The sequence below is a fragment of the Microtus oregoni genome, unplaced genomic scaffold (assembly GCF_018167655.1).
Source record: "Microtus oregoni isolate MIOR12 unplaced genomic scaffold, Mior012 000029F_ref0000214, whole genome shotgun sequence".
Taxonomy (NCBI): domain Eukaryota; kingdom Metazoa; phylum Chordata; class Mammalia; order Rodentia; family Cricetidae; genus Microtus; species Microtus oregoni.
The window spans coordinates 15,907,481-15,929,993 of NW_024543088.1; the positions used below are offsets into that span (position 1 = coordinate 15,907,481).

The following is a 22,513-nucleotide window of genomic DNA, read 5'->3' on the forward strand; positions in this document are numbered from 1 at the left end:
TTGGTCAAACAGTGTTGTAATTAATACAGTTTCTGTGTGATTATTCGGGTCTGGGTGGCCAGGAAATCAATGCACAGTCTTTGTTTACAATACAGTGAGGTCCAGGCCAGCTAGGGCTACACAGTGAGACCCTGTTTCAAAAACAACACACAAAAAAAATAAAAACAAACAAAAGAGGGGATTGGAAAGGTCATTCAGCTATTAGGAATACTGGCTGCTTTTCCAAAGGACCCAGATTTGTTTTCTAGCACCCACAGAGCAGCTCACATTTCTACACCCAGTTCCAGGGACTCCAATACCTTCTTCTGGCCTCAATGTGGATCAGGTATGCACATGGTAAACAAATACACATGCAGACAAAACAATACATATAACATAAATTAAAAACCAAACAACAACAAAGAACATAGGGATCTTTGTGAGTGAACATAGATGTTCCATGGCCTGGGAGTGTAGAGATAATCCTCTTATTACATAGCAACTTCCCCTCTCCAGGAAGGAGGAAGGAGGCTCTCAAGACTTAGGAAATAAAAAAAAAAAAGTCCCAAGTCTGGAAACGCTGGAACTGAACAAGCCTTGCCAGGGTTCCTCCCCCAAGGGATACTGCAACACTTGCTGCCAAACAGAGAGGAAAGGCTCTGACCCACATAGTCCATGTTCTGCTGCCTGCTAGTCCTGCGGAGAGCTCCCCAGCTGCAGCTTTCTGGAGTCTTCACCCATCCTGGGGTGTTGCTCCCGGTGTCACAGCTGCCTCTGAATCATCCCTGCTCCTGTAATATCCAATAAAAAAAACTCATTGGTTCACCAAGCTGTACTTGAGTAGACTTGTTACTTTGGTCTGTCCTGGATTCCCTGTTCGGGGTGAATCGAGTTAGGAAAAGCCTCACTGTGTACTTAGCAATCGACTATAAGTAAAAAAATAGTGTTTCTGATAAAGGTGACTATTCACACGGAGAGCTCAATGGCACATGCCTAAAGCTCCCGCTGTGTCGAAGGCTGAGACAAAAGGATCACTTGAGACCAGGATTCCAGCCTACAGAACATAGACCCTATCTCAAAACAATAAATAAAAATTAAATGTGTTGGGGATGTGGTTCCGTTGGTATAATGCTTGCCTAACATGCAAGAAACCTGAGTTCAAGCCCCAACACCACATAAAACTTGCATGGTAGCATTGCAGGCAATAAAAACACTTAGGAGGTAGAGGTGGGAGGATCACAAGTCCAAGGGGATACTTGGCTAGTGAACCTATGATCATCCCAAGATGAACCTGTCGTCCCCCGGCAAAAAAAAAAAAAGCTACCTTTTTGTGGTATTTGGGGATGAAAACTTTGATCTCACACGTTTAGCAAGCTTTCTATCGTTGAATTACATTGTCAGATTCCCCAAAATTAATTCTATCAACTAAAAATGAACATTGAGAGGGCTAAAGAGATGGCTCCGTGGTTGAGTACTTGCCGCTACTCCAAAGGACCTAAGTCTGGTTCACAGAAGCCATGAAAGGTGGCTCACAGCAGCAGGTTCTTCCAATGCCAGAGGATCTCATTCTTCCGGCTTCGTCAGGGGACACACACATATACACACAAATGGAACTAGAAAATCTTTTAAATTTAATAAATATAAATAAAAATAAAAATTTAAATTCTTTTCAAAATAGGTTTGCTGCACTTAGAGGCCAAAAGAGGCATTGGGTACCCTAGAGTTGGAGTTGGAGTTGGCAGTGAGATGTTGGTGCTGGGAAGTGAACTCAGGTCCTCCGCAAAAGCAGTTCTCTACCTTAACTCCTGACCCATCTGTGCTGGGAAGTGAACTCAGGTCCTCTGCAAGAGCAGTTCTCTATCTTAACTCCTGACCCATCTGTGCAGGTACCCCTTCCCTTTTGAGACACGGTTCTGAGGCTGTCCTCAAAATCGGTACGTAAATGAGGATGACCTTGAACTTCTTGCCTCCCTGCCTTCGTCTCCCATGTGCTAGGGACCCCAGGTGCTTACTAAGACATCTCTTTTATAAAAGCGCTGAGGATCCAGTCCAGGGCTTCATGCACTCTAGGCAGGCACTCCTCAACTGAGCTACATCGTCAGCAGGAGGTTGATTTCACCTTGATGCTCTTCAGTAGAAGCCCAGCACACAAACTGGCTGTAGGATTTTTTTATGGGGGAAGGGAATACAGGAATGTAAAGGAGGAGGAGGAATACATTAGATTCATTTTTACCACCCAAGTTTTTCAGAATAGTTTAGGAGATTTTCTTTCTTTCTTTTCTTTTTTTTTTTTTTTTTTTGAGACAAGGTTTCTCTGTAGCTTTGGAGCCTGTCCTGGAACTAGCTCTTGTAGACCAGGTTAGTCTCGAACTCACAGAGATCCGCCCACCTCTGCCTCCCAAGTGCTGGGATTAAAGGAGTGCACCACCACTGCCCGGCTAGGAGATTTTGGAGCCTGTCCTGGAACTAGCTCTTGTAGACCAGGCTGGTCTCGAACTCACAGAGATCCGCCTGCCTCTGCCTCCCGAGTGCTGGGATTAAAGGCGTGCGCCACCACCGCCCGGCTAGGAGATTTTCTTAACAGCTTCAAAATTTTAATGAGTGCAATAAGAGGGAGATAAGATAAGAGGGAGAGAGTATAGATACAGATAAGTGTGAGCCAGACATCCTGGTACACAGCAGCAATCCCTGCTCTCTGGAAGCTCAGGTAGGAAGCCCTGAGTTTGGTGCCGATCGAGGTTGCACAGTGAGCTGGAGGCCAGCATGGGCTGTGGTGAGACCCTGTCTCAAAAAGAAAATAAATCAAAAATTTGAAAGACCAGGTAAATGTCAACTATACTCCCACAATCAAATAGAATCCCTAAATATATTAAAAGTTAAGATCCCAGACCTTATAAATCCTGACCTTCCCTATTATAAATAGATTCCCCTCTGTTTCCCCTCCTATCTCCCCATCTTCAGCTACCATGCTGGATTTGTTTTGTAACCTAGACTGCTCTAGAACTAACTCATTCCGTGAATCAGGAGGTCCTTACAGCTCTCAGCAGTCTTCCTACCTCAGCCTCAGCCTCAGCCAGCATTGGAATCCCAGAGGCAAACCACCATCCCTGCTGAACCTATGATGTCACCTTTCCTTCTATGACACATCCTTCCCTGCTCCACCCTATCCAAGACTCAACCCCACATCCTAAAGTAATCCATTTAATAAGTCTTGCCCACTTTCAATGACGGTCCATACACGGTCTTTGCCCTCACTTACTTATTAAAAGAATCTAGTCTCGGTGGTGAATGGGAGGGAGGTAGAGGTGGGACAACCGGGAGTTCAAGGGCACCCTCTGTTACATTGAAAAGTTCAAGACCATTCTGGTCTACTGGAAAGTCTGTCTCAGAAATAAAGAAGGAAGCGGGAGGAAGAAGAAGTGGAGGAGGAGGAGGTGGCAAAAAATCACGGGTCCATTCATTCACCTTCAAACATTTACAAACAACCCTCAGGTGAGCGGCTCCCGACCAGACCCCCCCTCATGTCCCCCTGCCCCGCACCCCAGAAGAAGTAATGTTGGAGCAGGTGGAGGATGCAGTCGCAGTTTTGATGTCAGATTCACCCAGCAGGAGTAGCCCGGCCTTGCCACCCAGTCCACCGCCCAGACCCGGGCTCTGAAGATAAGCTTTCCAGTAACGTCCCTTCTAACACCCGGCCCTTGTCTGATCCCGCCTAACCTTGCACTGGGACACGCCCCCTCCATTAGCCCCTCCTCCATTTCATTCAGTCCTTGGCTTCAAGTCCCACTGCCAGGACGCCGAAGTCATTCCCAGTCTCATGATTCCATTGGTCAGATACCATAAGAGTCCGCCCTCCATCAATTTCATTGGCGGATTAAATGTCAATCTTCCTCGTAGCACACCCCCCCCCCCTCCATCTCAACAGTTGCCAGGGCCGAGATTTGAGAGACAGATAATAATGGATGTCTCAGCACCTCTCCTGATTGGGTAGAAATCCAGGCTCTGGGTGGGGCTTAGTACCTCAGCTAAGGGTTGCTCAAGGCCGCAGTCTTCCTTCAGAGGCACACCTCTTGCCCATCACTATTGGAAGTTTACGTGTCGATCAATATCATCTCTTATTTTGAGAGGCAAAATTATGTGTCTATCACAGGTTCTCTCATTTCAATTCGTTCCTCTCCTCAGAAAAACTGTAGCCAGGGCCCACCGCATGAACTGGCTGTGGATTGGTCAGATCTCCTGTCACTCTTCCACTGTGGGCGGAGCCAATAGCCTAAGGGGGCGGTGAATTGGTTGACCGGGCCTCGGGGGGGCGGGGCAGAGGCTCCTGTCAGCGGGTGAAATGGCAGCGGCTGAGCCGGTGACGGCGGCGGTCCCCGGGGGCGGCTGAGTGAAAGGGGCCGGGCCGCGGGGTTTGCGGGACCCCCGAGCAGACGCGACCCCGGGCTGGTGAATCGGACGACGCAGTGCAGAGACGGCGAGGCTCGGCGCGGCGATGGCGGCGCTCTCCGCGCAGGTAGGGCGGCCTCGGGCAGGGCCTCTCCTCCCGGGGGTGTCAGTGCTGCGGGGCCCCGTGGGGAACCCGAGCCAGGAGCGTGACCTGGGGTCGCTTCGCCTCCCGAACCCGCGCTTGGAGTCTCGGCGTTGCCAGCCCTGGACCCTGGAACTCCGGCCTCCGCCCACCCTCGTTTCCGATTCCCCCCTTCCAGGATCACTTCCAGGGCTTCTAAGACCCCATGTCTCTTCCTCGTGACGTCCCCCCGCCACAGGCTCGGGACCCCTGTACATCTTTCCCAAGACCCCTCTCTAAGATCCTGTCCAGAGCTTCCCCATCCCCCCAGTCTGCAGCCCCCCCCCACAACTAGCTTATCCCCTCCAGTCCACAACCCCAGTGCCAAGGCCCCTCCCATCTGTACATCCCGTGCCTTTATGTCCCCCTCACTTGGGTTCCTCTCTTCTGCGTCTGGCCTGCACCCTCATCCTTTCCAAGGAGACCAAGCTCAGAGCCCTGTATTCTTTCCTTCTGACCCGACAGAAACCCATGCCTCGCCTCTTAAATAGGAAGATTCCCAACTGAATCCCCAGACATCAGCTCAACCTGCTCACTTGGCACCCTTCATGGTCAAGGGCACCACTAGAAAAACAATCACTTCTAGGTCTTCTGAGAGGACCACACACTGTTGCTGATCTTGACCCATCTAGATCCCGCTTCCTGAAGAAATGAACACTAAGGACTTCCCAAAAGATAATGCCGAATCCCATCCCTAATAGACACACCCTCCCCACCCATCTTCCTGAGAAACACTCTGAGATACCCCTACACGTACAGAAACCTAGGAGCGCAACACAGATGAAGGCACACGAATGCTCTTCCTCCCTCCCTCTCACTCTCTTTCTACAAACACACACACACACACAGAGGAGAGAGAGAGAGAAGAGAGCTGCTGAGAACTACACACCTTCTTGACCTCCACAACCCAGTACCCTCAACAGGCCTCCTAACTCAGACTAAAAACAAAGATTATGAGGTGATGGCTCTGTCCCCAGCAGCTAGCCTGTCCCCTCCACCCCATTCTCTTTGAGTTGGAACCACACTGATGCTCCACAGAGTGTCAGGGCCTGGAATCTACCTATCACAGATCTTTTCCCCTTGCCTCCATCTCTCCCTGCCTTGCTCTCTCAAAAGGAACCAAGGTCCGTTCCCAAATCTATGGTACACCTCCACCCCCATCATGGGGAGTGAGATGTTCCAGCTGCTCCTGGCCCCAATCCTAAAGTCTGACCAGACTGATGGGACCAGCATCCCTGAGCCTATGGCATCTGCTGGCCTCAGATGATAGAGGCTGTGCTGCCATCCAGGGTGCTTCAAGGCCAATTCCTGACCACCTTTCACCCACCACCAATATTTTGGTCAAAACAACAGCTTTCCCTAGCATTTGGGATCTGCTTGGACCAGGTCAGACCTGCCAGAAGCATATACCTATTTGTTTAAGGAATATTTCAGAAAGAAAAAAAAATATACTGAAGAGGGCTGGAGTAATGAAAAAGGAAGGGGTGCTCTGTTTCCCCCGCCGAGTACACCACCCCCAGCCTGTCTGTCACTGAGCCAAGCTCCCCACATCCCTGGCTCTTTCATGGTTGTATTGCATTGGTTCTTCGCACCCCTTCTGTCCCACAGCTCCTCCATCCTGGGGTCCCACCTGTGGGTTCTCTTTGGGTTTCTGCGGTTTAATGAGGGTGGTTTGGAAGGGATCGAAGGTGGCTTGGCCCTGGCACAAGAGCTGAGACAAGACAGAGAAGCAAGAAGAGATCACAGCCCTGGCTGTAGTTTGTAGAACTGCAGGTGTGAGGAGAATCCAGAACAAACCAGCCCCAACCAAGCATTTAGTATGCCAAGAAAGATTCAGATAAAAAGCCTAGGCTTTCTGGTAGAATATTTACAAGTAAATTCTGCACAGATTTGGAAGAAAAACTCATCTTGGCTCAGAGCCTCAACTTCTCCATCTGGAAAATGGGGGGATAAGGCCTTAGAATAGTATTCAGTGCTACAAGGGAGCCAGTGAGGTTAGGGTGTGGCCTGGTGTGCTTCCTGGGAGCAATGTAAAAGGGAACAGTAAACAATGTAAAAGCAGAACAGACCCCAAATACAGCTGTTGAAGTTGGTAGCATCACTGGCTCTGAGGATCCCTGTCCTCAGTGGATAAGAACCATATCTGAAGGTCTTAGCCATCTTGAAGGAAGCTGGCTCAAAGAATGAAGGGAAAAGGTGGTCTGTTGCGGGACTTGTAGTCATACAGGGGTCTCCTGGAAGGACTGGGGACATGGGAACTATTGGCCAGCCATCCTGATGCCCCACATAGAACCCTGAGCATGGGCTAGAAGTTTGTCACATCTATTTGCTGAAAGCAGGAATCCATGAAAAGACTTGAAGGTCACATGGCACATGGGAAACTGCAAGACCTCCTCTCACTCCCCAGAGGACTCTGCACAGATGGACACAGTGGGGTAGAAAGGCTCCCTGGGGTAGGCTGTGAACTCTATAGAAAGTGCCTGAAGGCTTCAAGCTTTTGAGTGGAACCAGCACAGCTTTGCTGTAGCCTGGGGATGTGTCCATTGTCTTCTATGTCTGTGCTTTGATAGGTACTGATAGATCAGAAGCATATCTCAGTTTCCTCCAATAGAATGTCATGTCAGTGTTTGTGGGTGATGACCCACTGCACTCCAGGGAACTGAGTCAGGTGTCCTGTGTCTAAAGCCTGCACAGCCAGCTTGAAGAGAGGGGAAGAGTTGGACCCAGAAGCACACACTGATGAAGCTCATGCCTTGCATTCACAGTGCCAAGCACCATTTGCATATCATCTCAATTAATCCTCTAAGCAACCTGAAGGAGCCAGCATTCTAGTGTGTGCCTTTGCCATCACACCCTGCTGCCGCAGAAGGCATGGAGGCGACAGAATCCTATACACTGTGCTGCTGCAAGGGCTCTGAGAAAGGACCGATGCTTCCCCAGGGCATACAGGAAGGCGTGGCAGGGGTGACTTATGGATGGAGTCACCAGACAGGCATGGCAGGTTAGAGTGTTCCAGAAGTACTTGGACAGGGTCCCAGGATGTGGGAACCAGCATGGTTCCTTCAAAGGATATGTGACTTCGTCCGAGCATGGATGAATAGGCTTCACCCTGCAGGCCAGAATGTACCAAATGTAATCCACAGGACAGATATACATCACCAGGCACTCGTGGGTAAAAAGAGATCAGAATTGGGAAGATTTAGGGAAGGTACAAACTACATCATCTCCAGGAAAGCCAAAGTCAAGCAGCAGGAGGAAGGAGATTGTTGAGCTAACATGCTCCCTCTGCCACCCCATCCCTCAAAGGGACATTCCGGTGCCCTTTTGCTATAATTTGCCTCCGCTTTACTGTTATTTCTCAGCATGTATCAATGTTCTTCTGAAATATTTTGTTTGTAGGCGGCATGGTGGGTGTATTAGGTATTTAACATATGTGTAAATGCACATGTATGTGTCTGCACATGTGGAGTACAGGGGTCAACCTTGGGTTCATTCCTCAGTATCTGTCCACCTTGGCTTCTTTGCTTGTTTATTTGATGTCTATGATGTTTTGCCTGCATGTGTACATAGGCACACATGCCTATCTGGTGCCCATTAAGTTCAGAAGAGGGTGATAGATCCCCTGTAGAACTGGGTTATAGATAGTTGTAGCCACCGTGTGGATACTGGGGATTGAGCCCTGCAGCTCTGCAAGAGCAGCCAGTGTTCTCAACTATTGAGCCATTTTTCCAGACACTGTCCACCTTTTGAAATAAGTCTCTCAGCTGGATGGTGGTGGTGCACACTTTCAATTTCAGCTCTCAGGAGGCAGAAGTAGGCAGATCTCTGTGAGTTTGAGGCCAGTCTGGTCTACAGAGGGAGTTTCAGAACAGCCAGGGCTACACAGAGAAACCCTGTCTCAAAAAATAAAATAATAGTAGTAGTGGTAGTAGTAGTAGTAATGTTAAATTTAAAAAAGAAAAAAGAAAAGAAGAAATGCGTCTCTCACTACTCTCCAGGGACCCTACTATCTCTGCTTACCTGGCTCTGATCTTACAAATAAAACATCTGCCACCTTTTTACATGGTTGCTAGGGCTCAAACTCAGGACCTCATGCTTGCATGGAAAGTACTTGACTATCTCCCTGGCCCTATAAAGTAGGGTTGTTGAATAGTTGTTTTTTCCCAGTGTTTATGTGTGGTGTATTGGATGTTCTCCTGTACGTGGTTACATGTGAAGGTGCACTAGTGTGCATGTCCGTGTGGAGGGTAGAGGTTGACATCAGGTATCCTCCTCAATTACTCTCCACTTTGATCTACTAAGAAAGACAGGGTCTCTGGCTGACCTGTAGCACTCCAGTTTGTCTAGTCTAGCTAGCCAGCTTGCCTAGGGATCCCTTGTCTCTCTCTCTGTCTCCCAAGTACTTGAATTACAAATGGCTACCATCCCTTCTCTGCTTTTTTTGTTTGTTTGTTTGTTTTTTTGAAAGGACAGCCTGACTTTAATCAAGTTTCAGAAAGTCTGGCCTCAGCAGAATGTACCAGGCAGGTGTAAAACATTCTAAAGAAACACTGAGGTGAGCAACACAGCCAACCTGACCTGTCTTTTGCACCAGGGGCAGGTTACTGTCATAGTGCTCAGTGAGTGTGTCCAGGTATCGGTTGAAGTCTTGCACTCTCTGCTTATGGGTTTTGAACGCCTTCTTCAGGATTCTTTCCATTTGCCATTTCTGCTTCTTCTCGAGTGCTCTTGTCCAGGCAGTGCCTCTTCTCCTCCTCACTCTTCTTACTCATTCCCATGGCCTCCAGCAGCGTGGCCTTGTCTTTTGTCCTTTTTTTTCCTTCTTTCGCTTTGTCATGCTGAGCTCCACAACGCCTTTCAGCTTCAGGGGGCCCTTCTCGACCTGCCCTACGCCTCCGTGGGGCTTGCCCACCTTGTGCAAAACTTCCGCCACACTTCCTGTTTGTAAACAGTCTGCCTTTTTTAAAAATAATGTTTTATGTGTATCTCTGTTTGGCCTACTTGTATGTCTAGGCATCATGTGCAATGCCTACAGCTATAAATGGCATCAGATCCTCTGAAATTAGAGATACAGACAGTTGTGAGTCTCAAAGTGGGTGCTAGGAACTGAACCTGAACAGCCAGTGCTCTTGACCATTGAACCATCTACAGCCCCTCCTGCTCAGCTTTGACCTGGATTCTGTGAGTCCAAACACTGGTCCTCCTGCTTGTACAGCTAACACTTTATCCATGGAGCTATCCTCCCAGAAGCCACATGAAATCTTTTCATTAATACCTGTCTCCCTCATAGTCTGTGACCAAGCATGAGAGGAGGGGGCCCATATGTGTTGTTCACCGGTGAATCAAGATTCACATAGCAGTTTCTCAGTACAATGTGTTTGATTTTACAAGCTATTGGGCTTCCCTCCCTCAGCCATTTCTGAAAGTCAAAGATCAGATCTGTCTGCCTTGGGTGGGTGCTAAAGGTAAGGCCAATCTGCCTCACCTGGGCCCACCACCCAGCTCGACAAGCCCAGGAAGCTGGCACAGATAGCAGAAAAACATCTTCATCTGTGCATCTGCTACAGGAAGCCCTGTGAAAAGGCTTTGATGTTCTTCCTCTGTCATTTTCAGGGACATTAAAATAGAGACTATGAAAAAGTTGCTCCAAAATTAACCTGTTACAGTAGCAGAAAAGAACATAAACATAAAGAACATAAACTTTTTTTTTTTTTAGGTCAGATGAGAATCTGTAGGTCATAATCCACCTTTCAGGTTTTCACCTGAAGGTGTGTTGCTGCTACTGCTGCTTTTACCAATAGCAGTGATTATAGTTTCGCAGTGTTTAGTCCTTAAAGAGCATCACCATATAGGGGCAGTTTGCACTGTGGGGGCCTCACAGTGGCCTTGACAGCCCCTACCTTCAAGGAAGTATCCATTCATCCGGAAATAAATATAAGTCACTGTTGATCCTAAATGGGACAAACGTGAGAGTGGCAATAATACAGAGGGTAGAGGAGGAGGAAGGGAGGAGGAAAAAGGAGAGAGAGAGAGAGAGAGAGAGAGAGAGAGAGAGAGAGATTCGGGTACTATCATTTGCCCTGTTTACAGATTGAAGTTGCCTGATACCCTGGATCACAAAAGGAGTATAAGAGGGATTTAAATTCATATTGCTGGCTCTAAGGTTTTACCTGTAAACCAAGAGATCTTGAATAAACTCTCCATATTCCAAGAACATCTTGAAGAAACGACTAAACCTGACAGGGTGTGTAATGCCATTGATAAAGGGCTTCTTAGCATGCACAAAGCATTGGATTCAGCCCCCAACATGAGAAAAACCAGGCTTAGTGGCTGTTTGGTTTCATTTCTGTTGGTGGGATAATGTACCATCGCCAGAAATTTGAAAGATGGCCCAGCAGTTAGGAGTACCTGCTGCTCTGGATACGAACCAAGTTCAGTTCCCAGAGCTAATGTTGCAGGGCTCACAACTACTTGTAACTCCAGCTCTGGGGATATGACTCCTTTTCTGGCCTCCAGGGGTACTGGCATTCACATACATATACCCACACAGAGACACAAATACACATAATTAAAAATAAGATGAATTTCATTGGGCATGGTAGCACAGGCCCTTAATCCCAGCACTTGGGAGCCAAAGCCTGGTAGGATCTCTGAGTTTGAGGCCAGCCTGGTTGTCTACCCAGCTCGTTCCAGAACAGTCAAAGTTACAAAAGGAAGCCCTGTCCTCAAATTCCAAAATAAATTTTTTAAAAATTAAAGGTTGGGGGTTCCAAGATAGGGTATCTCTGTGTAGCCCTGACTGTCCTGTTACTCTTTAAACTAGGCTGGCCTCAAACTCAGAGATTCTCCTGCCTCTGCCTCCCAAGTGCTGGGTTTAAAGGCATGTGCCACCACCATCTGGCAATAAAATGAATTTTTAGAAGAATACCCTGACCAAAAATAATTTCTTTCCTCTGTGAGTTCAAGGCAGCCTGACCTACAGAGTTAACTCCAGGACATCCAGGGCTTTGCAGATAAATCTCATCTCAAAAAAAAAAAAGAAAGAAAGAAAGAAAGAAAGAAAGACAAGCCCCAATAGATATGCCCATAGGCCAACTTGATCTAGATAATTCCAAAATTGAGACACTCCTTCCTAGTGGTTCTAGGTTACAGGAAGCTGACATTTAAAACTAACCAGCACTGTGGTCTACAGCTGTCACCCCAGCAGGCAGTAATCCTCCACAGAGGATCAGGAGTTCAAGGTCATTCTTATCTACATATCAAGTTTGAGGCCAGCTGGAGCTACATGGGATCTATCTCAAAAAAACAAAACAAAACAAAAAAAACGTAAAAATAGCTGAAAATGGGGATGAGAAGAAAGCAATCGCCAATGTTGTCTTTGTTGTCCCAGGGACTATGTGGCCTACCCTTTGCCAAACAAAAGAACCTGGAACCCAGCCAGACCATTGCCCCAGGACTTGATGGTCTGCTAGCCAGTTTGGGAAAATTGCAATCAGGTGGTACTTTTCAAAGCTTCAGATCCTGAACTGAATCTTTGTTCCCAGTGTTCATGGGAGAGGGGGGATCTGACATGAGGAAAGAAACCAAAAGGAAATTTGGGGCCTTTATTCCTGCTTGTAATGTCATGCACTCCATAGAAGATGCTCACTTAGGCTGGCTCACTGTGCTGAAAAACAATGACTGTCACTTACCAAGTGCCAGCTGCACTCAGTATTTTACATATATCATTTCTCTCTGAGTTGCTTTTTTTATTTTGTTTTGTTTTGATTTTCAAGATAGTTTCTCTGTGTATCCCTGGCCATCCCAGAATTCTGTGGACCAGGCTGACCTTGAACTCAGAGATTTGCCTGTCTCTGCCTCCTGAGTGCTGGAATTAAAGGTGTGAGCCACCACTATGCACAGCTTTGTTTTTTGGTTTGGTCTTCCTTCCTTCCTTCCTTCCTTCCTTCCCTCCTTCCTTCCTTTTCTCCTTCCTTCCTTCCTTCCTTCCTTCCTTCTTTCTTTCTTTGAGATAGGAGAGGGTCTCATATTAGCCCTAAACTCCCAATGTAGCTGAAACTGGCCTAACTCCTGGTTTTCCTGCCTCTACATCCTGAGTGCTGAAATGTGAAATGACAAGCCCCTGATTGGGGCGGGGGGGAGTTCAAGTGCACACACCTGTCCATGTTCACAGAGGCCAGAAAAGGGCATAAGGGGGTTCTCCTCGATCACCCTCTGCCTTATTCCTTTGTGGTAAGATCTTTCCCTGAACCTGGAGCTTGTCATATTTTAGTATCTAGCAAATTCCAGCAATCTTCCTCTCTCTGACCTTACAACACTGGGAATACTATGGCTTGTTGTGTGGATGCTGGTATCTGAACTCAGGTCCTCATAGTTAAGCAACAAGTACTCTTAACCACTGAGCTATCCTTCTAGCCCACAGACCTGGTTTTATGTGGTACTGGAAGTGGAGCCCAGAACTTCATATATGTAAGGCAAGCATGTTGCCAATTGAGCCTCCCTGGCCTATATTTATATTTTTTAAAAAATATGTAGGTAGAGAAAAGCATCATGGATAAGCTTATGGTAAAGACTCAAGAGTGAGAAAATCAAGTTCAAACCCTGTATGACAGAATTGGGGTACCAATCAGTGACCCTCTACTTGGTATGGCTTGCATGGCACAGTAGTCCTTTGCTTTTCTAACTACCTCTGTACACAATCTTTTTTGAAAAACATTTTGTGGACTAGGGATGTAGTTCAGTAGTAGATCACTTGTCTAGCTTGCATTGTCCTCTTTGATCACAAGCCACAACCAAAAGTTACATATATATATATATTATGTGTATAACTTAGTTTTATAATTTGGGGTGTTTTGTTTTTATTTTTTTAGACAAGGTGTCTTGTGGCCCAGGCTGCATTTGGATTCATTATGTAGCCAAGGGTGGTCTTATTACATTTTTATTTATTTATTTTGTGTGCAACTGTGTATGTGACCATGTCTTCTACAAAAGCAGTGCATGCTCTTAACTACTGAACCACCACCCCAGTACCTAAAGATTTATTTTTATTTTTTTATTCATGTGTCCTCATAGTTAAGCAGCTGTGTTATAATTTGTATGCATGAGCATGTGGATACTTGCAGAGGCCAGAAGAGGACATCAGGTTCAATAGGGCTGGAGTGCAGGCTGTTGAAAGCTGACTGATGTGGGTATTAGGACCCTAACTTAGGTCCTTTGGAAAGTTCTTAACTGCTGAGCAGTTTCCCAGCCCAACACTCTTATTTGTTAATATGCTTTTTTATTTATTAAATCAATATATGTGTATGTCTTATCATGTATGTGTTCAAACATGCAGGTGCATACCACTTTGTACGTGTGGAAGTCAAAGGACAGCCTCCAACATCTGACCACACCTCCCATATTGACTGAGACATGGTCTCTTGCTATTAGGCTAGCTGGGCCTGAGAACTCCTGTGGATTCTCATGTCTCCACCTCCCATCTTACATTTGGAATGCTGGAATTACAGACAGCCAGTGCTTGTCCAGCTTTACAAGGGTTCTGGGGACTCATGCTTGCACAGCAGATACTTTACCCAGTTATGCATCTCTCCCCCTACCTCTAATGTCCATTTTCTATCCCTATGATACTTAGTTATCACATCTCCTCCAACTCCTATGGGCTACAGCATTTCCTAATAATGCCCTTGCTTTTGATGGCATTGACAGACAAGAGTCCTCGTTGATACTTCATGCACTGTCCCTACATCAATACCTGTCTGGAGTTCTTCTCATGGTTAGAATAGGACAATGACTTCAGTGGAGAAAAAACACAGAATTGAAGCACCCCTCCCCATCACTCATGTCAAGGCCGTGTGATATCCTTGTGAGGTTACTGTTGCTGCTCACTCTGATCACCTAGCTGAACCACATGGGAATTTTTTTCTTCCTTCACTCGACAGATGTTTACTGAGCACCTGCCAAATGCTAATAGTACATTAAGGACTTAGAGCAGAAAAATAAGATACTGCGTTGTCCTCACATTGTTCATAAACTTATAGGGCAGGCAAGGACAGAAGCCATTGCCAAAGAATGTGTGTTAGGGGCTAGGAAGACAGCTCAGTGGTTAAAGCTGTTCGCGTAAGTGTGAGGACCGGATATCAGATCCCAGGTTCCTACCTAAATGCCTGGTGGGTGTTCTGGGCTGCCTGTAATCCAAGCTGTTTAGATAGGCTACCAATGTAGATGAATTCTGGGTCCAAGGGAGAATTCCTGCCTCTCTCTATAATGTGAGCAATTGAGGAAGAAACCTGACATCAACCTCTGCATGAATCCTATTGTATATGAATTCCCCCCCCCATCCTGTGCATGCATGCACACACACGTATATTGGGAGGATATGTATATTGAGCTGAGGTTGGAGAGTATTTTCAAAGAAAAAAATTCAGGATGGCAGAACAAGGTTGACAGAAAGATTTCATAATAAGTATGCTTAAGGTAGGGTTAAGAGCATTTGTTGCTCTATCAGAGTTCAGTTCCCAGCACTCACTTGATGGCTTACTACCGTCCTTAACTCCAGTGCCAGAGAATACAACATCCTCTTCTGACATCCACAGGCAGCAGGTGCACATTCATACATCCAGGCCAAGCACTCATACTCATAAAATGAACCTAATAATGAAAAAAGAATGTTCAAAGCTGGAGAGATGACTCAGTAGGTAAAAGCACTTACCGGCAAGCCTAACAGCCTGAGTTCAATCCCAGGGATACACATGGTAAGAGCACAGAACTGATTCTCACAAATGGTCCTTGAACCTCCACTTACACACCATGACACAGACACATACACACCACTAATAATGAATTAAATGTTTTAATTGGGGGGAAAAAGGAATTATCAGCCAGAACCAGGGCTGCAGCTCATCCAGCAGATTGCTCATCCAGCATATTCCAGTTCCTGGGCTCTGCCCACAGCACTATACGAAACTGGGCACGATGATGATGCCTGTAAACAAAAAAACAAAGACTAGAGAGGGAAGGGGAAGAAAGAATACATTAGCTTCTTTAGTAGTAGGTCAAAGGAACCTTTCTAAAATCCCACCCTCACCCACAGGCCCTGAAAGAAAAGGCTCTGATTACTACAGAATTATTCTACTCCTGTGGTGTTCAGCCCTCTTCCCCCCCCCTTTTTTTTTGTTTTGTTTTGGGGGGAGGTTGTTGTTGTTTTCTTTTTTCTCTTGCATTTGTAATCCTCCTGCCTCAGACACCCAGGTGCTATGATGGTATGCATGGGCCATCATGCATGGTTTCCCAGATAATTTTATTTTGGGGGACAGGGTCTCACTATGTTGTATTAAACTCACTCTTCAGCCCAGTCTGACCTTGAACTTCTGGTCCTCCTGTACTAGCCTCCTGAATAGCTGAGATTACAGACCTGCATCACCAGGCCCTGCTGCCTATCTTCTGTGCTAGCCCATTTGCATCCTAATTACACCTTTTGATTGGGGTGTAATTCGTACAACATAAAAGTTATCCATCTAAAGTTATCACATGCATAGTGTTGTACAGCCATCACCGTTATCTAATTCTAGATGTCTTTACCCTGTAGGCACTTCTTCTACTTCCTCTTCTGTCTCAGCCCCTGGAAAGCACTAATCCATTTCTTGACACTATAGATTCATCTAATCTGCATATTTCTTGTAAGTGGAAACATACTACTTGTAACTGGATTTTCTCACTGAACATAAGTTTTTTTAAGGTTTGTCCATGTTCTAGAACATGTCAGTGTATCGTTCCTTTTGTGGCTGAGTAATACTCCAGTGTATGTTTTGTTGAAGTGTCATCTTTTGATGAACACTTGCATCATTTGTGCTTTGTAGCTGCTGTGAGCAGTACTGCTATGAACACTTGTGTGTATACTTGTATGGGTGCATACGTTAGCTGTCTTGGGTAGACCTCTAGTGGGGAAACTGTTGGATCCTACTGTAGCTCTTTACTTTGAGAAACTGGCTGTTTTCCCATTCCAGTCACTTACCTGGATCTTATCTAGATAGTTTGGGTGATTGTTTCTTACCAGGAAGATCCATAGTGACTCCTGCCTTATTGTGGAGGGCCACCAAGTCTTGTGAAGGATCTGGGGAATGATGGAGCTACTGAGGGCCAGCTGGCAATCTTGGCTAGCCCCTGGTAGAAAGAAAAAGTGAGAGTTTCACCTGTATTAGCTAGGTTAAACCCTGAGAGGAGGGCTGGAGAGATGACTCCATGGTTAAGAGCACCCAAATGGTGGCTCACAGTCATCCTTAACTCCAGTTCAAGAAAATGCAGTGCTGCCTTCTGACCTTCAAGGACGCTAGGCACACGTGTGGTGCACTGACATATAAGCAATAAACATTCACACAAAGAAAAACACGTGTGTGTGTGTGTGTGTGTGAGAGAGAGAGAGAGAGAGAGAGAGAGAGAGAGAGAGAGAGAATATATATCTTTGGTTTTTCAAGACAGGGTTTCTCTGTGTATAGCCCTGGCTGTCCTGGAACTTGCTGTGTAGACCTGGCTGGCCTTGAACTCACAGAGATCTGCCTGCCCCTGTCTTCCAAGTGCTGGGATTAGAGGCATGTGCCACCACTACCCAGCCAGAAAACTAATCTTTAAAAAATAAAATTAAAACTCTAAGTGCACCAGGAATATTAGCTCAGCCTAGCATGCACAAACCTTGGATTCCATCCCTGCATAAATCAGGCAAGGCTTATGCAGAAGCTGTTATCCTAGCACTTAGAGATGAAGACAGCAAGATCAGGAATTCAAAGACATCCTTAGCTTATGAGTCTGAGGCCAGCCCAGGCTACAAGAAGCCCTGCACAGCGATGGAAGGAGAGGTGACACACGGGTGACTAGGATGCCCTGGCCAGAGAGGTGAGAAGATAAACAGAGCGCATTTCTTAGTAACTAGATAGGAGAGAACTTCAAGAAAAGAAAAGAATGGCCAGCAGCGCCCAAATGCCAGTGAGGGAGAAGGGAAAGGAACTCAGAGACACTTGACGTCTGGGCTTTTCTATCCCTCACAATCCTTGCTTACCAGCACTATCTTTTCCCAGCCCTCTGCTCTGACTCAGCTTCAGAAGCCCTGAGACAGATGCGGCGGCTGACACCTGTGATACCTAGTACTCAGGAGGCTGAAGGAGGATCACAAGCTTGAGGCCAACCTGGACTACTGTCTTACTTTCTGTTTGTTATGACACAATATCCCCAAAAGCATCTTCGGGAGAATGGACGTATTCTGGTTCACAGTTTCATGTCACTCCATCATGTCAGGGTAGTCACAGCGGCAGAGATTCAGGGGACGCATTGTGTTCGCAATCTGGAAGCAGAGAGACAAGGCTCTAGTGCTTCATTCACTCTCTTGGAATAGTCCCACCCACAGTGGGTCTTCCCACCTCCATTAAACTAACAAGAGAATTCCACCAGCCGTGCCACAGGCCATAAAGCTGAGGAGCGTGAATATCGATGAACTTCAAGAGAATATGTTTGAGTGACAAGTAGCCTGTGCATATGCGGTATATCTGAGTGTGAAGGAATACTTATGTACCCCAAGAGTATAAATCTGAGTATATGTGTGTGTGTTGTGTATGTGTCGATATTTATGTGTGTGTGTGAGAGACTATATGTGCATGAATGTGTGTGTGTGAATATGTATTTATCAGAGTGTGTGTATGTGTGTGCAAGTCTGTGTGGGAGGGAGTATGAATGAGGAGAGCAAAGGTGGAGCCCACTCTAAGGCTGGGCCCTCTCTGTTTATCAGACACTGGGTAGTCCCAGTCTACCTCATTACCCATAGGTGTTCTTGCCCTGAGCTCTCAATTCTCCCCAAATCCAGCAGTACTTCTAGAGTCCTCATCCTGCATCCACTGCCTCTTCAGTGTTTTCCCAATCCTGAGGCTGGTCTTGCCTAGAAAGGTCATTCTGCCTCAGCACTTTGTGGTCACAGCCCGTCTAACCACAGACTTTGACACTGCAGGAGGTCCTGTAGCAGCCCCTGTCTCTCCCTTGGTAATTAGTAACTTTTAACTCCTGGTTCAGCAGTTTACAACTGCTTGAAAATCTTTAGGATCCCCAGCCAGCCTGGCATTTCCAGAAACCTATAACCCTGGCCTGGGAGGGATTAAAGGATCTACTATGCAGTTTAGGACTGGTGTTCCAATCTCCAGAACCCACAGAAATGCCGGGTGGTGGTAGTCTGCCTAAGCTTTGATTAACAGACCCTGCCTCCATGAATAAGGTGGAAGAGTGATCAATGATGATTTCTGACATCAACCTCAGGCCTCCACATGCAAGTATACACAGAGAGAGGGGGAGGAAAACCAAGTTCCAGAGTACTCTCCTCCCAAAAAGATTTGGGAAGCACTCAGGGATGGAGATAGACCCTGGATCACAGGTCCTGTAGGAAGCCAAGTTTCCGAGGAGGGAAAATTCTGAGATCCTCACAAGATGAAATGAGAGCTATGAAACCCAGAGCCCCACCCACAATAGAGAGAGCATCAATGGAGAAAGGCTCATGACTAAACTCATGGCGAGGGTGAAGTCCACCTGACTTGGGAACCCTGGAGTTGACTAGGGACTAGGAAGGTGCTCCGTGCAGATGGGTGAGCAGTGTTCTCATATTTTCTCTTCCCCACTGTCCAGGTGTGAAGGTACCATGCTATGTAATCAAGCTGGAGCAGAGATTTCTTCCTGCCCCCACAGCCCCAGGAATCTCCATGTTCTCAGACCCTGCATACTGGCTGGCCTCAAAAGAAGAAATACAGCTAGTAACATGTTCCCAGCCTCTGCCTTCCCTCCCAGAGCCTTTGCCTTTTTTATTTTTAATTCGTGTGTATTTGTGTGTGTGTGTGTGTGTGTGTGTGTGTGTGTGTACATATTCATGTGTGTGAGTACAAGTGAACATGTATCATGATCTGTATTTGGAGATTTTAAGGAAAACTGTGGATGTCAGGGTCTCCTGTTGGTGGCTACTGTGTACTCCACACTAGCTGGCCTACAAGTTGCTAGGGATTCTCCTTGTCTGCCTCCCATCCCACTTTGGGAGGCGTGAGATTATGAAAGTGTATGTGCTACCATGTTAGTGTTAGGTAAATTGTAGACTTCCAAACTCATGTCTTCACTGATGTATGTTTTATCCACTAAGCATTTCCACAGACCATTCCAATGCATTTTCTGACCCAGAAATGCTCCCTACCAGGGAAATGCCAACTCTGCCTCCAATCCCCTTCATGCCATAGCAGACCCTAGGAACTCCAGTTCTCAGAAAGACTTCCAGTCATTGTCTCAGGAGAGATAATAGCAGCCAACATTAATGGACAGACATGTTATATGCTATACATAGCATGCTTGGTTCACAGCTACCCTTTGAGACCAGAGAAGCTCAGTGACTGGCCTAAAATCACATAGCTCATTGACAAAGAGCCAGATTTCAAACACCTGGCTTTATACGAGTCTACAGCTTTGTTTCATTTTATATGTGTATAGAGTTGCACAAGTGAGTGAATGTGCATGTGGCGGCCAGAGGACAACCACAGCTGTTGTTAGATGCTGTCCACTATCTATCTACTTTATATCTATTTTTACATTTTAATTTTGTATGTGTATCATGTATTTGCCTGCTCTTGAAGGCCAGAAGAAGGAATCTAATCCCTTGGAGCTGGAGTTACAGGCAGTTGTGAACCACTTGATGTGGGTGCTGGGAACCAAACTTAGGTCCTCTGGAAGAGCACTGAGCCATTACTCAGGTCATTACCTTTTTTTAAAAAAGACAGGATCTCTCAGTAGTCTGAAAGTAAACAATTTAGCTAGGCTGGCTGGTCAGTGCACCCCAAGGACCTTCCTGCCACTCTCCCTCCAGAACTGAGACACACCCCACACCAGCATTTTCACGTGAGTCTTGGGATCTAACTCACTCAGGTCTTCAGGCCTATGTGGCACATTCTTTATAAACTGAGCTATTTCCCAAGCCTGAGGAGCATTTGTCTTTATCACCAGACAAGCAGGAAAAGAAAGAAAGAAAGAAAGAAAGAAAGGATCCTCAGAAGCCCCCAGAAAGCTAAGCAGATGACCCCAGGAAAAGTAGGAAAGAATCCCTGGCTGTAGATACTGAGATCAGGATGTCCCCTCTGAACCTTCAGCCCCACTGTGTATCCACTTAGTGCACTGGTTCCTGGCACTTTGGTGTCAGTGGCCTTGGCTTCCCAGCCAAGGAGACATTATTGTTCCAGCCATTGACACCAGACAATTAACAGTGGAGAGTAACTGCTTCATCTGAGCCAGCAGCACACTCTTCTTGATGAGATGGGGCAAGTCAAATGCCACCATGATACTCCCAAGGCAAGCCACTGCAGAGGGCAGAACATAGTCAGAAAAGGTCACCAGAACGTGGGATTCTGTACCCCTGAAGTTTCACATAGGATCCTTGGGACCTCCAGTGACAGGAAGCCTCTTGCCCAGGCCCTACTGCTGGATCTGATCTTGGACTGTTGGATAGGTTGCAGCACAGAGTCTATGGTACAACTGGTATAGATGGAAGTGGGAAGTCTGGGACGATAGAATGTTCTCAGGGTGAGCAGGCAGACTCTGCTGGCCCAGAGCTGACAGTCCAAGGCGGACATCCACCAATGCTAACTACATGTATCTCTAACCCCAGACAGAGCTATAACCTTGCTTCCCCTCCGGGCTGATGAGTCTGCCCACCATGGCGAGTCCCACTCTGAGTCCCGACTCCTCATCTCAGGAGGCGCTGTCAGCACCCACCTGCTCCCCAACTTCTGACTCTGAGAACCTTAGCCCAGATGAGCTCGAACTGCTGGCCAAGCTCGAAGAGCAGAACCGGTGAGTGAGGAGGAGGAAGGCTGGTTCCTGGGTTCCCAACCTTCACACTGAAAGCTGAACCTGGGCTATACAGTTACAGCTACCACAAGATGCTGAAAGAAGGGTTTCTCTTTCATCCTTGCTATCCGGGCTCAATAAATTGGGTCCCTCATCCAGAAGAGGAAACCTACATTTCAAAAGGTCAGATGAATCTGGCTGCCATTTACAAAGCCATTTTTGAAGGAAGAGGTTAAAGCTCCCAGCTGACCCTGTCTTAGAGGTTTGGTTTTGTTTTGTTTGGGGTGGCAGGGGAGGGGTGTCTTTGAGTTTTCTGTCTGTAGAATCCCCTCTCTGGGGGATTTCAGGCAGGACCTCTACTGCTGAGCCATATTCCCAGACCCTCACTGGGGGATTCTAGAGGAATGCTTTACTACAGAATCATGCCCACAGCCCCTCACAGGGACATTCTAGGCAGGGGCTCTACTACTGAGCCACAACCCTGGGCTCATATCATTACTCAGAAATGAAAGGAATCCAGCAGATCTGAAGACATTGGCCACAAAAAGGTACTTTATTACTTACAGTTCCCCCAAGAGGAGAAGAAACAACCTGTCAGTCAGGAGGCAGACTAGAGCCTGAGGGAAAATGCTGGCAAGAACCTTTGTGTTGGTTTCCAAGGGCAGGAGTGGGTGAAGCATTTCAGTTAGCTCTGGCTAGAGGTCTGTCCCTGGATGCTGGATACTCCTCAGCCCTGGTGGTAGAAGCAGCTGGGAAGTGAGCCGAGTGTAAAAGCTTGGCGGAGGAAGTGGTTAGGGTGTGGACTCTGGATTGGTTGATTTGCATATGAAAGTTCATTCACAAGCTTGTGTGCCTTTCCTGTTTTTAATAACAGCCTAGCCCTAGGAGGGACCATCTAGTCCTTCCATCTATCCAGAGTCTATAAAGCTGTCAAAGGTGTAATAAAAGGTCCTATCATCCCAGCACATAAATGGCTACAGGAGAAGGATCAAGAGGTTGAGGCCAGCCTGGGCTTTGTAACCAGATCCTGTTTTAAAATAAAGGGCTAGAGTTAGCAATGGTAGAACACTCACCAAGAATGTATAGGTCCCTAAATTCAATCTCCATTAAAAAAATAATAAT

The 22,513-nt window shown here is 46.7% G+C and overlaps 1 protein-coding gene across 3 annotated transcripts in view; it reads left to right on the forward strand.

The window, feature by feature from the left end:
• Positions 1-4,291: 4,291 nt before the first annotated feature.
• Evi5l (ecotropic viral integration site 5 like) overlaps positions 4,292-22,513 on the forward strand; it is a 43,433-nt gene continuing 25,211 nt past the window's right edge. For all 3 annotated transcript variants that reach the window (XM_041677791.1, XM_041677789.1, XM_041677790.1), the window contains exons 1-2: positions 4,292-4,492; positions 21,210-21,394. In XM_041677791.1, the coding sequence (XP_041533725.1) occupies positions 21,243-21,394 (152 nt within the window). In that variant the 5' untranslated portion in view covers positions 4,292-4,492; positions 21,210-21,242. The remainder of the gene's footprint in view (positions 4,493-21,209; positions 21,395-22,513) is intronic.